Raw genomic sequence first — 19,783 nt, 5'->3', positions numbered from 1 at the left:
TTCTAACCTGGGATCAGCTCCTTGGGATCAGCTCCAAAGACGGGATTTCTACGGTCCCTCGCTCTGCATGCTCTGTAATCAACACAACGAGGATCTAGAATACATGCTCAACACTTGCCCCTTTGCTAAACAAAAATGGCGACAAATGGAGGATCTCTTCGGAAGAATGGATCAGGACAACCAGAGCATTCGAGAAACCATCCTCCTTTGGAGAGCAGGCATTTTTTCAAGCCCGGTTCTCAATAGGGCCTGAGGGCTTGCTCTGGGAATAACACTTTGGGCCATCTGGAAAGAGCGGAACCGCCGAATCTTTAAGGACCATCTTCTTCCCCAAGAGGCTGTCTGGAAAGGGATCATCCAGAACATCAGGGAAACAATTTTGGTAGAAAAATGGCATCTTGAGGACTAGCAAATTCCCCCCCACGAGGCTAGAATTATGCAGAGATTGAACCTATCGTCGACGATGATTCCCCCATCCTTTTGGAAGGTCATCTTGAGGGGAGAAAACTCTCTCAACTACTTCACTGCTTCCCAGAGGGATTTATGAAGTTTAGTTTTGATGGAGCATTGAAGGGTAATCTGGGCTTGGCAGGCTTGGGAGGTCTCTTCTGAGACCCTAGAACCAACACCAATCTCATCTATGCCAATCATTGTGGGTATGCTAGTAACAATGAAGCAGAATTTGCTGCCGTCAGACAGGGACTACAAATAGCTATCAAAATGGGCTATAAAAATATTGTAGTTGAAGGCGATTCCAGGCTAGTTATCAACGGTGAAAAAATTAAATCAAGGAACCAAATGGGAAAAGCTTAGCCATAGTTGGAGAACTACAAGGCTGATCCACGAAATAGGAAGCCTCCTCCACAACTTCAACTATATAATGACCAACCATGTAAGAAGGGATGGTAACAGAGTGACGGACTTCCTTGCAAACTGGGGTTGTAGTCACCAAAATGCTCCTCTTGAGAAAATATGGCCATGTCAACCTGGGGATGAGAGGTTTCGGCCCTTGGAAGAGATCTTGGAGCATGATCGGAGACAAAGCTCCCAGTGCATCCAAACACCTGATCCAACCCCTGATCGGGGTGCACGCCGTCGGACGAATCCATTACGACTGTCTTAATGATGAGTACGCAAAGGAATGATGCCACCGCCCCCCACACGCTCGAGGTGATGGGTGCGGTGGCCTTTGGCATGTTTAAGAAAACCGTCAGGAAGAAAGGTGGCAGAAACACTTTGGTAAGTTTTCGGATTGCTGTGGAGGATAACAGTGAGGTGAGAGAAGGGGTAGAGGTCCTGGAGGCGAGAGTGGAGCAACAACTTTGGAAGAGGCAGAGGTTCCATCGGCTCCAAACGCCGGCTACCGGGTATGTAAATTGGTTCTACGTTCACTCCATCATGTTTCTCTCTGTCTGGTTTGTTAATTGGGATATGCATGGGGGCATTTGGCTAGTGGGCGGGAGTAAATCGGGCTGGGAGAAGTGCTCGACGTTGGGAGTCTGGTGGCAGAACCCCAACTGCACTGGAACCTCCCTGGTATCAATCTGCTATGGGATTTTCCTCTCTCGCATGGGGCTTATCTGGCTTGAGGGCAAGGGTGTTAGCCTGGGGGTATGCTTCTGTCTAGGCTGTCTTGTAAACCAGGGGGTTGGGAGCTGGGATGTTGTCAATGTCTGTGATATTGTCACCATTTGTCATTTTGTCTTCACTGAGGTTGCTGCGGAGGTTTTGATAGGTTGGCTCTTGAGGGTAGGCACCCAACACCTGAGTCGAAAAAGTTGTGGGGATGCTGTCGAGGGGCAGGGTCATCTGGGGTCTGGGACTGGGAATGAATCTGGCGCTGGACATGCCAACCTCGGATGGTTGAATGGAATTCGAGCGGCAAGCAGAGAGCTGGATGGTTGTCTCTTGGGGCTAGACGCTCAAAGCTCGTGTTGCAGTGTTGGTAAGGGTCATGCTGAGACGGTGCTGAGTCACTTAGGTTGGGGGAATAGCCATACAAATGTTGGCATTAGAGGCGAGAGGCTTGGCATTAGTGGGCTGGGGCACCCTGCGAAAGGGTCTGTGACTGGCCATCTATTGGGGCCTCGTGCCCAAGGTTGGGGTCGAAGCGTCTGCAAAGCATTGGTTATGTCAGGGCATCAGCTAAGGCAAAGGAACCTGCACCAGGATGCGGGTTATGGACATGTTGGGTTTGGGATCCTTAAATTCTATCGTTATGCAATTGAACCAAGGGTGGGGAAGTTTGTGAAATGGCAAAACTTGAGGGTGACGGAAAAATATAATATAATGTCCTGGCAGTTCTAGTGTTGTGTTTCCATATCAGGTCCTCGACACGGTAAGCAGTCTGGGGTGCCAAGAGCATTGAGGCCAGCCTCTCCATTTCCATAGAATTTGACAGGCGGGCATCGAGACGATGAGGCAATGGGTAGAACAGTGAAAGGGAAGGGTCGAGGCAACAGGGCTTGGGTGGTTGAGGTAAAGGAGGAACCAAGCTCCTCGAGCAAGTGACGTGGCAGAAAGCCTGTGGCTAACCTGATAAACGAAGTGTCCACCGCATACAAGGAAGGCACCAGCGATGAGATCAAAAGGCTGATAGAAGAATGGGAGGAGGAACTAAACCGACAAGCGAGCGCGAATGAAGTTGAAATGGAGGACTGGAGACTCCTAGTTCTGGATCCTGGTCACACTAGAGGGAGAGTGACTCAATTTAAACAAACTCTGTATCTTTATTGGTTGATGAAAAGTCTCCTAGGCAAGGCCTTGGAACAAATCTCGGTGAGCATGGCGACTGCTGTTCAGGATTTCCCTAATTACAAATAGGATTTTCAAAAGCTGCAATTTCAATTGCAGAAACAAGATGGACGCCTTGGCCGCATGGAGAGACACTTCCCTTGTTTGCTTTCGCCGACAGAGCTGCCAGGCTCCAGTGCTAAAGATCCAGCCCTGGTTGCATCTGCCTCCGTCGAACAAGATGAATAGTTTGCTGGCTTTAAGTTATTTTTGATTTCTTTATGTGGATAACTTTTAATGTCCAGTTTACAGTTATATATATGCACAAACAAATAAAGTATGGATGTGGAGATGATAATCAAACTTATATAGCTTGGATAGATAGACTCAGTATCATGCGGTAAGGTGGTCAACAGACTTGGTTTCCCGATGGGCAAGTTGAGACCACCTAACCTGTTTTTATGTGTTTGTAACTTGTTCATATTTTAATGAAATGGAAGGATTTGCCAATCTTACAAAAAAAATTGAGATTTTTTTTGATAAATGGCTAATAGTACTTTGGAAAATTAATGCACACTATAGCCTTAGCGAAGTTAAATCAACCACATAAATATCTGGAGCCCAAACAAGGTCAATTCATGCCCATAGTTTGTGAACTTGGGGACCAAGGACCGGGGAACCTGCAAACACTATATATCTTTCTCAAGAAAATTTGTCAAACATATGTTGAATCAAATCATCTTAAGATAAACCCAGAATCTATCAATAGAATGATTCTATTCCCATCTAATGAAAAACAAATTTTAAATTTGATAAGCATAATATAGGAAAGCTCATACCCAACACATACCACAAATCAATGAACACCGAACACCATGAACTACGCCCCAAAGTCTTTATTATGATTCAAAGAAGCATTCCCAACGGGACTGTAGTGTTACATCAATCTTCCTCTAACAATTTTTTAGTCAAACATTAGATGGCTTTGACATACAAATGACTCTTTATATATAGATAAATCCTCTAAGTGAAAAAATAACGACTAGTTGGCTTGATCCTTGTCAAAATAATCTTGGCCATTGATAAATCATTGATGATTTTTTAATCTTAGCCATTGAAAATATTTATTTTGAGGAATTTTCAAATTTCTCATCAAATCCGTTTTTATTACCTCAAAATTAATTATTTTGAGCTAATTTCCTCAAAAAATTGACTTTGACTTAACTACCAAGGTCCAAGGGTTCAATTTTTCTTGAAATTTCCAATATTCTCTTGGTGGGGGACCTCCAAAAATTATTTCTTTTGATACCCACGGTTTTTTCCACTTGGAGAATTTAATTTCTCTAGACTTTTAATTTTGACTCTAATTAATTAAATCTCTGGCTTAGGATTTTAATTTAATTTTGCTAGAAAATTTAATTAATTGACACTTGAGTGGATTAAATATTTTTTCCACCCTCTAATATTTTAGCCATGGTGTTTAAGTATGAGGGACCATCCACTAAAATATTTTTTACATAAGATTCTTACAATTCAACCCACAAAGGGGGAATACCCGTTCGGCTTAGACCCTCAAATTACATATCCAATTCTGTGACACAATATGATTTAGCAGACCAAGTGATTTGTAATAAAATAATTTAGCGAATTAGCTTAACTTATTCCCAAATAACTTTTACATAAGACTTGATTATAACACTAAGACTCACCTAAGACTTTGACGAAGAATTCCACCCTACTTTTGGGGTGAGGTTGGAGGGAAAAACTCTGCCGACTATCTGTGTTTAGAAACACAAATGAGTTAGTGAGACGAAAAACCTCCTAGGATGAAATTATTGCCAAAATGATAGGCTTACGTAGGTTGTTACATACATTCATGGTATTACTAGCATCATTTACATTAAAAATTTGCAGAATGGGTTTACAATAACATAGCGCTGATGGTTGATGATCTTGATCCTTTGAAGAAAAATATGGTACATCTGCTCCCTCAGAACTTTGACAAAAAGGATGCAACAGTGGCCAAGTGGCCTATTTTGTAAACAATGTTATTTGAATTTTGGACATGACTCATGTTGACAGTTGCTCACTTGCTAGATAAGTTACTTGAATGTTTGATGATTTTATCTTCTAAATGTTTTATGAGTTCTTCCTTGGACAAGGGAGATATGCTACAGAAATCCTAAAGAGATTCAGGATGTAGGACTGTAGGCCTATGGCTACTCCAATGATCACCAACTAGAAGAAAATTGATGCATCAGAAAATAAAGATGTTGATCCCACCTTATACAGGCAACTCATAGGGTCCCTGATGTATCTGGTCAATCCCAGGCCAGACATTTGTTACGCTGTCAACACCCTCAGTCAGGGCCTTGTGGAGCCTAAGAGGGCGCATTGGGAAGCATCCAAACATGTTCTCAGGTATATACAGGGAACAGTCGAGTATGGACTATTGTACACCAGAAGTAATGACATCGACTGAGTGGTTTCACTGACACAAATTGGGCTGGAAGTTCAGTAGATCGGAAAAGTTCCACTGGGTACTGTTTTAGCATTGGATCGGAGATGACTCCCTGGTGCAGTAGGAAACATAAATCCGTAGCTTTGATCTCAGCAGAAGCAGAATATATGGCCGCTAGCACAACTTCGTGCGAAGCCATATGGCTTAGAAAATTGCTTGCGAACCTATTCAGTAGAAGGATGGAAGCGACCAAGATCATGTGTGATAATCAGAGTTGCATCAAGCTCTCTAGGAATCTAGTATTTCATGATCGGGCGAAACACATTGATATCAGGTGTCACTTTCTCAGAGACTGTGTCCAACGAGGAGCAGTACAATTGAGCTACACTCCTGCAGGAGAACAGGTGGCAGACATCCTCACCAAGGCTCTAGGAAGAACAAAGTTTGTTCATTTCATGGAGAAGATAGGGATGGTAAAGAATCCATTTCAGTAATGGATAAGTATCAAAAGTTGCATAAGCAACATGTTGAGAGGGAGATGTAGTATAGATGTAGCAGTGGAAGTGGCAAAGCCATGGGCAACAATACAGGAAACAACAGTGCAGTGGATGTAGGGCAATAGGCCCAACTTCAACACAGGTACTGGTGCAGAAGGATCAGTGTGATGTTCAGTGGTGGAGCATTACTAGAGCACATTCCTCACTAAGAGGGAGTGTTGATTTGAGGTAGCATCGGATGTGCTCTACCCATGAAAATTGGTGGAGAGGCTAAGGCACATGAGATCTCCAAGACCTAGAAATCATTTTGGGAAATTCTATCCGAATAAGGAGTTATTAAAACAATTAATATTTTTAATGGGTTCCTAAGTCTAAACTTAGGAAAATAAAAATATTAATGGTTATTTATAAAGATAAGGATGGGAAGCTTTTAAGAGACGAGGATCAAGTCTGTTTTAATCTTAGCCGTTAATTAGGGACTGTATCTCGGTCGTTGATTCATCAACACGAAAAGTATAAGAGTAGACTTGAGGGTCATTTGGAGAGCAACCAACAGATGCTCAATATCCCAAGGAAAATCGATTCTCAGAGAGAGTGCACTCGATTTCAGAGGGAGAGTTGCAGGGTGGAGGAAGAGGGGGTGATTAGTAGCAGTCAGGGAGCTCAGAAGAAGTGACGCAGGGACTCTGAGAGACAACGCAGGTCATAGAGACACAGGGATGGCGTAGAGAAGGACAAAGCAGCGCAGAGCCACAAAGAATGACGCAAGACTGACACAGAGAAGGACAGAGCAGCGCAGAGCCACACAGAATGATGCAAGGATGACGCAATAGGTAAAGGAACTCCTCCAGGGTGTCAGAAAGTCTCAGAGAAAAGTCTCAGGTGTTTTCTCCCAGTGTCTATGCAAATTTTTCTGTAAAAGCGATTGTTGCTGAAGATTAATAAAACTCTCCTCTGCTGCACATGTCTTCCCGCATTGGGATTTTTCGAGGACAGTTGTCCAAAAATAACTGTGTTGATGTGTTTGATTCTTGTGCATATATTTGTTTCTATATAATGGTGTGATATCTGCAGTAGAATTTATTTTAGTATTTACTGAAGGGATTTCGTAAATAACTTATTGAGAAATAAGTAGGTAAAATAAATCAGTGGCTGCAGTAATAGAATTTCTGTTTAGAAATTTTCACAATAAAGAAAGTCTAAACTGGGGACACATCAGTGCTCTACGTATGCTCAATAAAAGTGTGAATTGCACAAAAGCTTGCCTAAAGACAACATTCTCATGTTGTAGCATGTCGAAAACAACAAGGCTGGGGCACCCTACACGTGCTGATTTGTCACTAATCAAATCTCGATAATTGAGCTAGGAATAAATCATATAGAAGGTTGCTTTCTCTAAAGCAACGTCAAAGAATGTCTGGTTCAGGAGTTCATAGGTAAGCTTGTAGATAATGGAGAGATCGAACTACACTACCATACAACTTAATAATAAACTGCAGGAACAAACTGCAAAGATTCCCACCAAACCTCTTGGTCCATATAAGTTTGTAAAGTTTAAGGATAAGCTTGGTGTAGTTTCACATATGACCATTTTAGGGGAGGGTAATAGAATATTAATAATGACGACATTATTGTATTTAGTTTATAATGATTTAGTAATACCAAATAAGTTTCCTTTATGTTTTTTCCCAACAATGGTTATATATATTTCATAAAAACTTACTCCGAGGGCTAATCCAGACAACATTCTAAACAAAGTACAAAAATGAAGGTTTTGATGTCAGTAGGGGTGGTCTCTCATTCTTCAAGATATAGAAACTAGAGTAATAATGTTCTTTTGCCCCGGAGATGGAAGGGATTCTGACTTACAAATTGACCTAGTAGATAAATATACAACAACGAAACATAAAATAATAACTAAGAATTTAAACCTCATTGTTGTGCTTGCCACATGCTCCACTTGGGTTTCAGTATTAGGTTCTTCTACATGGCCAGCATAAAATGGTCCTAATGGGATCATATCCTGAACAGGAATAGCACAAAGTTTGTGAATTTGATCAATAATTCTGAAAGTGCTAACGGAGATGCATCCAACACCACATTTATCATTTTGAGACTGGCGATATAGGTATTAGTCTCATTCTAACTATCTACCATGGCTTGGAGGCATTCCACTCGCAGTACACATTTTGTTCCATGTAGGCCAGCTGAGAGTCCAATTGGGCTTTCCATCAAGCAGACTAGAGGGTGCTGTAGGTCGAATCCCTTTGGGTATCCATGATATCCCTATTGTTGAGGCATCATTTCAGTGCCCTTACTTCCCTATAAGAGGCACAACATCAACAACAGTACCTACCTGAGGGCCATGTTTCCTGTGCAAAGTTGAAGGCAAGAGGTCAGGCATATGAATATTGCCAAGGGAGAAGAGAGCCAGAGGGAAAGGGACTTGAATGATCCATTTGAGGTGTGCAACAGGGGATTAGTAGATCTCGGTAGATGTGACAAGCCTCCCATGGGTGAGGATGTTGGATTGTGAAGTCCATTAAACACTGGTGATAATGTTAGGCAGGGTGACGGGATGGAGGGATTTAATCCCCTTCTCGCTTTTAAAATCTTCAATCACCATATTCGTTGGCCACCTTCAAGTGGCTTTCTCGCTAATCATTTTAGCCATGAGATAGAATGTGAGGTTTCGTGGAGGTACTCTTGAATCCAGAGAGTAAGTTCTCGTTTTGTCGTTATGCCTATATTTTTTATCTGATAATGAGATCTAAGACAATTAATAAGGTATTACAGACTCATGTGCATGGATTTTACTATGTTATTTTATGCAATGGATCGATAAGATTGCGAAATACACAGACAATGAAGCAGTAAAGAAGCATAATAGACAACACACATGAACACATCAAATTTAATAAGGAGTTCACCCAATACTCCTGGGCTACATCTCCTGGTCCAGCCTTCAGTGGTGACCTCTCTATTATGTCTTCAGAACAGAGTTTTACAACAGTGTGAGCTCAACTTGAGTCTCAACACACAACAGATACAACAAGAAGAGTTTGCTTGAATCTCTCAAGCTTCTCTGAGTGCATAGACTCTCTCAATCACTCTCTGTCTCTGTGTTTTGTTTTCTATGTCTTAGCACTGTATGCAATACTGCTTGTCTTTGTTTCTGTCTTTTGTGGCTTTAAAGCCAATCTGCTTTGCCTGTTCATTTCACCTTCTCGGCTTTCTGTCTCCCGGCCTTTGTTCGCCCAAATCCCCCTTCTAGCGTTACACAATCATTGCATAACGAATTAAGGGGAGGTGGCCACCTATTCTGCAACATAAGACCACCTATTCTGCAACGTAACAGTGCCTTGGGCTTTTGGAACCCTTGAACCAGCCGCTCTCTGTTAACACAGAGAAATGTATTCGAAACTGAGAAAATCCGCCAAAACACAGTCTTTCGGACTTCAAATCTTCAGAATTGCGCCCTATTCTCCTATCGTGTCCGCCTATAAGTCGCTATCGCATGTCGCAATGGCCTGTCCCTTTGTATTTTAGAAATACATTAAACTTGTGAAAATAACGTAAAAATGGCTCCCTCTGGACTTCAAACATTATGTATTTTCATTCCCAACCCCTTCGGGTTTGGGTTTTATCGCATCGGCGTTGTTTCTTTGTATTTCGAAATACACAGAATTATATTAAAAATGCCAATCGACGGATCTAAAACTTTATAGCATATCGTTTGTAATTCTATCGGGTCCGACTGTCACGTATATATATGTGTGTGTGTGTGTGTGTCCGCCCTTCTGCATGGCTCCAATGCGACTAGTCGTAGTTGCATGTCGCATGGGCCCCGAGTCGTGGTAAGTGCTTCTATTGAAATCCACCGATGCGATATGGCGGTGCAACGTGGGCGGTTGATCTGCGCGCTTGATCGACGGTCCTCGTTGACCTCGCCAATCGCTATTGCAACATACATATTATCTCTGTCGATATCCGCCGATTGCCACTGCCGATTGTGATTCTCCGATCAGATCTGGACTGTTGATCGGCCAGATTTGATGGCTACTGTGCAAAGTTGCCGATAACCCATTTTTTCACTGTTTCTTCATAATTTTGGCTGCCGATAGTGTTTTCTGCCTTTTTGAAAGGTTTTCTCATGCAATTTTTTTGGTCTTTTAAACGATTTTAAGTAGATTTCGAAGACTTTAGAGAGTGTTTTAGGATCCATTTGGATCATGCCTTCCCACTGAAAAGGCTTTTGGACCACCAAAAGTTGGTTTTCAAGCATCGCTCAAGTGAGGATACAGCTTCCTCACTTGTCCAATCTCTATCCATTTTGCACTACTGGGTTTTGAACCTTTGAGTCCAATTCTTAGGTACTCAACATCCCCTCTGCGCGTAGTTCTCACCTTCCTGTCCAGAACTGTATCTTCCTGCAACTCATTGAGATATTCAGGCAACAGATCATCAATAGAAGGCAATTGACTTTGCTCTTCGGGATCTTCAATTAATGAAGGTTCAAACAATCTTAAATTTTCTGCATTTACCACTGAATAGATGTGCATGTAAGCTAGCAAATCAAGGCGGAAAGCATTCTCACCAATTTTCTCAAGTATCTTGAAAGGCCCATACCTTATTGGCTTCAACTTCTTTCCTTCACCTTGCATTCTGTCTTTGCTGATATACAACCAGACTTGATCACCAACTTGGAAGCTATGCTCCATCCGATGCTTATCATGCCTTGCCTTGTACTTGGCTTGGCTCTTTTCCAGCTGTTCTTGCACTGCCTAGTGAATTTCTTGGATCTGTTCAATGAACCTGGTTGCTTTGTCCACATCGCTGTGTCCATCAACCGCTATGTCTTTTTCAAAGACAAAATCCAAGGGAGACCTTGGTATAAAACCAAAACAAGTCTCAAAAGGAGACCTCTGTGTAGAAGAATGCTTAGCACGGTTGTAAGCATGTTGCACATAACATAAATGTTCATCCCAAAGCTTGGGATGCTTGCTGCAATAACCCCTGAGCAACTAGATCACTGTCCTGTTGACCACCTCTATTTGGCCATCTGTTTGTGGATGAAAGGCTGTGCTCTTCTTCAGTCTGGTGTCCATCAATTCCCATAGACTTGACCAAAACTTCCCAACAAATCGGGAATCTCGATCAGATACTATGGAAGTGGGTAACCCAAAATGCACCCAGACATGCTGAAAGAACAATTTCGCTGTTTGTTCAGCTGTAATCTGTTTGTTACAAGGTATTAAAATACACATTTTGCTGAACCTGTCCACAATAACATACAAATAGTCATGACCTTTTCTAGATTTTGGCAATCCCCCAACAAAATCCATGGAAACACTTTCCCAAGGACGAGAAGGAACTGGAAGTGGAGTGTACAAGCCTAGTTTTCTATTATTGGGCTTGCTTTTAGCACACATGGTACACCCTTTAATATATTTTCATGCATTTTTGGCCAATAGCAGAATCTTTGCAGTTGTGCAATTGTTTTACTTACACCAAAATGACTTGATATCAGAGAAGTATTTGCTTCCCTAATTATGTTAACTCTTTCAGTTTGTGGAATGCATAACTTTCCCAAATGATACAAGAGTTGGTCCTAAACATAATAGTCCAATTCTTTTTCTTTTTTTCCATGACATAAAGTTGCATATACATCTTTAAAATCTATATCTTGAGCATATTGTTCAATGTAGCTTTCATGCATTACTGAGTTATGCTTAAGTATAGTTGATGCATTTATAATTGGTCTAGACAATGTATCTGCAACTTTATTGTGTATGCTCTTCTTATATCTGATGACTAGATGAAACTGCTATAGGAAACCCATCTACCTATAGTGTCTTGATTGCTGCAATTTAGTTTGTGAGTGCAAACTCTGAAGTGGCTGATGATCAGTATGTATAACTGTTTCTTTGCCCATTAAGTAATGTTTCCACTTTTTTACACTCTGTACTAATGCATACAATTCTTTATCATATGTGGGACAATTAACTACTGCAGAATTAAATGTCTCAGAATGGTAGCATATGGGTTTACCATGTTGCATCAACACTACTCCCATGGCATAGTCACTAGCATCTGTTTCGATCTCAAATGGTCTTTGAAGATCTGGCAATGCTAGTACTGGTGCTGTACTAATTTTTTCTTTCAAGGTGTCGAAGGCTTTCTGCTATTTGCCTCCCCACTGAAACACCTTGTTCAATCCTGTCAAAGCATGTAAGGGAGCTGCAATTAAGGAAAAGTTAGCAATAAACTTTCTCCAATACTGTGCTACTCCTAGGAAGCTTCTAACTTCTATAGCAGATTTGGGTTTAGGCCAGTTTACAATGACTTCAACCTTAGAGGGATCTATCTTCAATTCACCACCCCCTACAATATGACCCAAATAATTCAAAGATGTTTTGCCAAATTCACATTTTGATAATTTAACATAGAGATTTTCTTTTTTCAAAACATCTAGAGTCTGCTTTACATGCTTCAAATGTTCTTCCCATGTTTTACTGAAAACAAGAATGTCATCCAAATATACAATTACAAAATCATCAATAAAAGGCCTGAGTACATCATTCATAACTCTCATGAAAGTGGCAGGAGCATTAGTTAAGCCAAAAGGCATAACTAGCCATTCATACAACCCTTGCTTTGTTTTGAAAGCAGTCTTCCATGCATCTTGCTCTGCTACTCTGACCTGATGGTAACCACTACGCAAGTCCAACTTGGAAAAGTAAACAACTTCTTTCAGTTGATCCAATAGATCATCAATGCGAGGAAGGGGATAACGATTCTTGATCGTTATTTTATTCAGTGCTCTATAATCAATGCACATCCTCCACGAACCATCTTTCTTCCTCACCAACACGATTGGAGATCCGCATGGTGATGTGCTTGGTCTTATGAACCCTTTCTCGAGCAGCTCCTGTACCTGCTTCTTGATCTCTGCATTCTCTAAAGTGGATAACCTATACATTCCGATGTTAGGCAATGGAGCATCTTGCTGCAAATTAATATCATGTACAATTTCCCTTTTAGGTGGCAGATTTTTAAGTTCTTGAAATAAGATATCATATTCTGAAACAACTTTTTTCTAAATCAGCTTTCTGTTTAGCATCACAGCCCTCAAATACATTGGTTTTATCAGGCTTCTTTTTCTTTACAACCATCAGTAAAAATTGCTTGCATGAATTTACAATTCTTTTCATCTGCCCTGAGTTTATGAGAGTATAATTATTCTTGAGTTTATGAGCTCTTACAATATATTCTATTCCATCTTTAATGAGTTGATACTTATTTTCAGCTATATAGAAAATGGATTTTCTATCATACAATTAAGGACTTCCAAAAACAATTCCACATATATCCAAGGGAATGATATCTAACTTAACCTCATCTATAAATGCTGACCCAAAAGAAAACCTAAGTTTACATTGTCTAGTCACTTGTAGCTTTGCTTTATCACATACCCAACCTAATGGATATGGCTTCTTGTGAAGTGTGGTTAGTAAACCCAGCTTCTTCACAATTGCTTCAGAAATCAAGTTTACTTGTGAGCCACTATCAAATAAAGTATCAATCTTTTGATGCTTGGAAATAACTCTAATATGAAAAAGCTCATGTCTTTTCCTCTCATTTTCTTCACTATCAATGGTTTGTGCATAATTACTAGTAGATGCTTCAGAATTTTTACCTTTTATACCTGTAGTTGTGATTGTTGTTTCATCACCTGAGTCTGGCCCCAAATCTTTCTGTATAGCAGCAACAATCTTCTTCTTCTTGCCATTGAACTTCTTGGGTTTTAGCTTTGGATGCAAAGACCAACAATGTTCATCATCATGTCCATCCTTCTTGCAGTGAGTGCATGAAGGTTTGGCCTTCTGTACAACATTTGCCTTCCTCTCTTTCCATTTCTGCTTCCTCTTTTCCTTGTTCTTGCTTGCAGTGGGTTTTGATGATCCCCCAATCTCTGGGTTCACATTCTTGCCTCTAGCCTCTAGATGTGTAGCTTGAACAGATACCTCATCTATGCTAGTAGGGTTAAACATGAGAATGGTGTGCCTCAAATAACTATGCAGACCACCTATATACTTCAGCAAAGTTTCAGGTGAGTCTAAAGAAATGCCTAGAACCAAAACTTTTTTTCTAAATTCCTAGGTATAGCTTTGTACACTTTGCCCTTTTAATTGGCGAAGAGTTTGCCAACTCATCATAGATTGCTGCATATAAGCTAGTGGATAGAACTGTTTTTTAATGGCAGAAACAAATTCACTCCAGACAAAAAGAATTTTACCATGCTTCTTCAAGTCAGCTTGTGTCCTGCCTTCCCACCAGACTAAGGCAGTTCCTCCAAGGCGTAGGCTGGCCAGCTGAATTTTACTTATGTCTGAATCAATATTCTACACCCTGCAATAAACATCAATCTGTCTAATCCAGTTATTTAGCTTCTCTGCATTTAATTCTCCATCATATATTGGCAAATCAAATTTTACATCTAACTTAATCAGAGATGTTTTCTTCTTTTTATTTTCAGGGCTATCAGGAGGTGTGGATAGAGGAGCCTCTTTTCCTTTCCCTTTGCCTTCAGAGTGGCCATCTAGAAGAGATTCCTCTGTTCCTTTGTCTTGTTTGGAGGTTGAAGAATCTTCACTTCGACCTTTCTTAAATTCTTGATACATCTCTTCTACCATGGCTCTCATGGTCATGAAACTGTCCATGAACTAAGAGTCTAATTCCAATGGATTTTCTTTTGCCATTTTCCTCCTAGGATAGACTCTTCCTATTTCTGGGTTAGTCTCAACCAATTCTCCTTCTCCTAATTTGAGCTTTGACCTAGTTATCATTCACCAATCCAGCACAAGCTTGTCTAACCTTAGCAACCTAAAGCTCTGATACCACTTGATCTGATAATGAGATCTAAGACAATTAATAAGGTATTACAGACTCATGTGCATGGATTTTCCTATGTTATTTTATGCAATGGATCGATAAGATTGCGAAATACACAAACAATGAAGCAATAAAGAAGCATAATAGACAACACACATAAACACATCAAATTTAATAAGGAGTTCACCCAATACTCCTGGGCTACATCTCCTGGTCCAGCCTTCAGTGGTGACCTCTCTATTATGTCTTCAGAACAGAGTTTTACAACAGTGTGAGCTCAACTTGAGTCTCAACACACAACAGATACAACAACAAGAGTTTGCTTGAATCTCTCAAGCTTCTCTGAGTGCACAGACTCTCTCAATCCCTCTCTGTCTCTGTGTTTTGTTTTCTATGTCTTAGCACTGTATGCAATACTGCTTGTCTTTGTTTCTGTCTTTTGTGGCTTTAAAGCCAATCTGCTTTGCCTGTTCATTTCACCTGCTCGGCTTTCTGTCTCTCGGCCTCTATTCGCTCAAATCCCCCTTCTAGCGTTACACAATCATTGCATAACGCATTAAGGGGAGGTGGCCACCTATTCTGCAACGTAAGAGTGCCTCGGGCCTTTGGAACCCCTGAACCAGCCGCTCTTTGTTAACACAGAGAAATGTATTCGAAACTGAGAAAATCCGCCAAAACACAGTCTTCCAGACTTCAAATCTTCAGAATTGCGCCCTATTCTCCTATCGGGTCCACCTATAAGTCGCTATCGTATGTCGCAATGGCCTGTCCCTTTGTATTTTAGAAATACATTAAACTTGTGAAAATAACGTAAAAATGGCTCCCTCCGGACTTCAAACATTATGTATTTTCATTCCCAACCCCTTCGGGTCCGGGTTTTATTGCATTGGTGCTGTTTCTTTGTATTTCGAAATACACGGAATTATATTAAAAATGCCAATCGACGAATCTAAAACTTTATAGCATATCATTTGTAATTCTATCGGGTCCGGCTGTCGTGTATATATATGTGTGTTCGCCTTTCGGCATGGCTCCGATGCGACTTTGCGATGGGACTAGTCGCAGTCGCATGTTGCATGGGCCCCGGGTCGTGGTAAGTGCTTCTATTGAAATCTGCTGATGTGATATGGCGGTGCAACGTGGGCCATCGATCTGCGTGCTTGATCGACGGTCCTCGTTGACCCTGCCGATCGCTATCGCAACATACATATGATCTCCGTCGATTGCCACTGTTGATTGCGATTCGCTGATCAGATCTGGACCGTTGATCGGCCAGATCTGACAGCTACTGTGAAAAGTTGCCAATAACCCATTTTTTCACTATTTCTTCATAATTTTGGTTGCCGATAGTGTTTTCTGCCTTTTTGAAAGGTTTTCTCATGCGATTTTTTTGGTCTTTTAAACGATTTTAAGTAGATTTCGAAGACTTTAGAGAGTGTTTTAGGATCCATTTGGATCAATTTTCCATGACATTTGCCTTCAAGTATAGATGATGTTTCATACATGAAACAGAGTAATGCATCAGATGCACTGTAATTAGGGGGAACCTCTTTGAAGAATTATGGTGATGATGGCTGTGAGGCAAAAGAACCATTAAAGATAGCTCAGATGATAATGTTGGAGTCGTCAATTATGATGACATCAGAGGTAGTTCCATCCTTTAGGAGTTTTGAGTCCTTGGAAGGCCACTAGATCTTCAGCTTCATTGTCGGTAGCGTACCTAATCACCCAAGCATATGATAATTCTTGCCACCCCGATGAAATTTTCCCTTGGTGGTTCATGTCTCATGAGACTCTTGCTGCTTCCCGTGCATGTCTTATGATGTACCAAAGAACATTGAACATATTGGAATAGAAGTTAAAACATGTTCATTATTATTCTGTGCATACTATCTGCCTGAGAATTTCTCTAACTTAAGACTCCAATCTTTTTCATTGACTTTTATCAGAAGTGCTTCTGTTATAATTCTCCATTATATTTTCTTTAAGAGGACACTTGCTTTTTTATGTATTACTTTGTTTGGAAGAATATAACTTGTACTAACAAAAATATGGCAGAGCAAAGAATACAACTGGGTTCATCTACTTAAAGGCTAAGAGAATAGCCTTCACATCAGATTGAGCCTTAATACAACAACATGAAGACGAGGAACTCTGAATTTGTGACAGCATCTTGTAAATTATTTTGGTCCTTGATATTTCAATAAAACTGGAGACCTACTTGCCCACAATTTGGAAGAGCAAATAATCTGGCAAGTAATATCTTTGCAATGGCTAACCCTTTTTAAAATTTTTTGCCATTAGCTTTTCACTTGAGTTTCATTCTTTTCACTTACTCGAGTTTCATTGGCTTTTCACTCACTTGATTTAATTGCTTTCAAGAAAGTTTGTCATCTAACATGGGATTTTTTAGGTGTACTGGTATCCACCAAGTTTCTGCTTACATAGTCTTCCTATTCTATCTAGTTTTAATGTTATCCTATTCTCAGGGCTTGGTCCTTTTCTTAAAACTACCGCTATTTCATGCTGCAGGGCTTATAAACTGCATCAGTGAAGACAGTGGAGGATATCCACGCCTCAGATGCATGGACATCACAATCTGGATGTAAATTGAGGATGGTGATTGAAGAGGTTTTATCTAAATGCAGACGTGGCTAAGATATTCCATGATTGCTGACTGGGTTAAATAGTTGGCTGTTAATGAGACAGGAAACTTAATGGGGAGAATGACTAGTCCAATCTATTTCCCATCTTGGAGTTTGTAATTCAGGTGTCAAAGCTGACATTTAAATTAGGAGCCAATCTTGCTGAAGTTTGAACTATCCCATAGCTTATCTGGAGATGCTGTGAAGCGGTATACAGAAATGCAGCTATATCACCATCCCTTTTCTCTAGACAGTCAGAAGGTGCGTCTTGCTTTGGAGGAGAAAGGCGTGGATTATTCGTCTCATCGATTGAATCCTCTGAAGGCCAGGAACCTTGATTTAGACTTTTTCAGCATGAATCTAAGTGGAAAAATTCCTGTATTTAAGAATGCGGAACTTGTTATTTTTGACACACTTTCCATCATTGGGTATGCTTGTCTTAACCATTCACTTATCTGCTATTTCAATTCATTATATATGAAATGCAACAAGTTGCTGGCATAGGTGGGAGAATTTATTTGCATTACCTAGTATAAACAAATCGTCTTGAATTTAAATCCAAGTGCAGGCATTTCAATTTTCTTCAAGATTTTGCATGTTTTGTCTGTAATTAACTTTTTTTTCTAGAGTATGAATGCTGCCATTTTTCGTGTTTGTGTATATTATTTTGTGATGATTCTTGTTTAATTTACTTCAATGATTTGACTTTAAGTTTTAATTTGTGGGTCATTTCAATTATTTTGCAACTCAGGTATATTGATAGCATCAATGCACCGTTAGGGGGAGATGTTGTAGACCGTGAGAAAATGCTTGAGTGGATGAAGAAAATAGATGAATGGAATCCCAAGCTGTTCACCCTCATGCATGTCCCTAAGAAATATATTCTCTTCTTTACAAGATTCAAGAGACGTGTTATAATTGCAAGAATGGCTGAGAGTGGCGAACTTGCTGGCAAGTATCATTTAAAGCTTCAAGATGCTTATGCGACAGAGGAGCAATTGAAGGACCCAGATGCTCTGAATCACAGCAAGGAACTACTTATCAATCTTCTTGATGATGCAGACAATCAACTTGCAGAGTCCACTTATTTATCAGGTGAAGAATTTTCTATGGCAGATGCAATGTTTGTTCCGATTTTAGCTCGTATTGAGGTGCTGAATAAGGGGGATGAGTATATTAGCTCAAGAACACATCTTTCGGATTATTGGAATCGTGTTAAGAAGCGCCCAAGCTATCATGCAGTTATAGGCAAGTATTTCTCTGGATGGAGGAAATATAGAACTTTGTACAGCACCTATTGCACTGTTTGGGTTAGAAACCTATTTAAGAGGTATTGAAATTGGGCTTTAATATATTTCAAAGTCTGTATGTGTGCCAAAGTTCCTGATTTTTTTTGTGTACATAACTTCAAACATAAGCTTATAAGAGCATTTTGCTTGTTAAGCAAGATATACTCTATGAAGCCACATGTTTGGCTCTTTCTTTCAGGCTATCACAAATGTGTACAGGCTATTGCAACATGTATCTTCTGTTTTAATTACGTGAAACTATGGTTGAATAAGATAACCACAACCATTAGCAGTCTATTTGCATATAACGATATATGCACAGACTATGCATCATCTTGCGCTTTGAATGAGATCATGCTTAGAATCATAGAATGTTAAATTTTGAAGGATGTGTGCTTCTCTGCCTCTATTAATTCATGCAATGGGAGATGATTACTTGTTCATTTGATTGTTATGACTCAATGGCTTCCAGAGGGGCATTGACCTTTGGTCTGATGCACAAAGATGCAAAGATTTGATTTTCATAATCGCTTAATTATCACCCCGTTACAGCATTTGAATTTCACAGTAGATGGTACCACCCTAGTAATTATTTACTTACTAAGCATGCTTTTATTTAAGTTTTCAACAATCTTTGGTGGTGTGATCAATTATATCATCCTAATTAAATCCATTAAAATCAAGGCACGGGACACAAAATACAGATAAAATATTTGGCACTTAAATTGAGCCAAGGTTCTGGAAATGAAATTCAGATAATCAAAAAAATGTTTGGCACTTGATGTTTGGTGATATTGTCAGAGATTGGACAAGTCCTCGGAACTGTAAAAATATGGCTGGAGGTTTGTGATGATTCTCACAAACCTTGCTTTGAATGGATTCATGTTTGTTATTGCTTTATTTGTAACTTTGTGTTCTCTGAATCTTCTTTCTAATTTGGCTGTATGTGTTTTTATTAAGCTGTTGCTGTGCAAATTTTAATAATTTTATTTTGGTTTCTTTCAGATATATGTGTTATATAACCTTTCCTGTACATTTTTGTCAAATTTTGTGAAAATTTCTGAATCTAACACATCAGAAACCCCTACTGCAATATCTGGTTTACTATCTCCTACTTGTTCTTTACATTAACAAGTTATTTAATAACATAAGCATCGAAGTAAACACAATTGCAGCCTTTACAAATTTTCAGCTCAACAACTGAAATAAATTGAGACAACACAAGGGACACCGTTATTTTTGGACAATCGTCCCCGGAAAAAT

The 19,783-nt window shown here is 40.0% G+C and overlaps 1 protein-coding gene across 2 annotated transcripts in view; it reads left to right on the top strand.

The window, feature by feature from the left end:
- The window catches only part of LOC149188338 (glutathione S-transferase TCHQD-like), a 50,162-nt gene extending 31,199 nt beyond the window's left edge, over positions 1-18,963 (top strand). The window contains exons 2-4 of one of the 2 annotated variants that reach the window (XM_089411647.1): positions 16,645-16,838; positions 17,119-17,659; positions 17,983-18,963. In XM_089411647.1, the coding sequence (XP_089267773.1) occupies positions 17,451-17,659; positions 17,983-18,568 (795 nt within the window). In that variant the 5' untranslated portion in view covers positions 16,645-16,838; positions 17,119-17,450 and the 3' untranslated portion in view covers positions 18,569-18,963. The remainder of the gene's footprint in view (positions 1-16,644; positions 16,839-17,118; positions 17,660-17,982) is intronic. The other variant, XM_089411646.1, reaches the window with a different exon arrangement.
- The last annotated feature ends 820 nt before the right edge of the window (positions 18,964-19,783 follow it).

This window comes from Pinus tabuliformis, chromosome 3_1 (genome assembly GCF_031772625.1).
Source record: "Pinus tabuliformis cultivar Carrire ecotype Pingquan chromosome 3_1, CPIR1, whole genome shotgun sequence".
Lineage (NCBI taxonomy): Eukaryota > Viridiplantae > Streptophyta > Pinopsida > Pinales > Pinaceae > Pinus > Pinus tabuliformis.
Note: the sequence above shows the minus strand (reverse complement) of the source record. Positions and strands in the feature narration are given on the sequence as shown.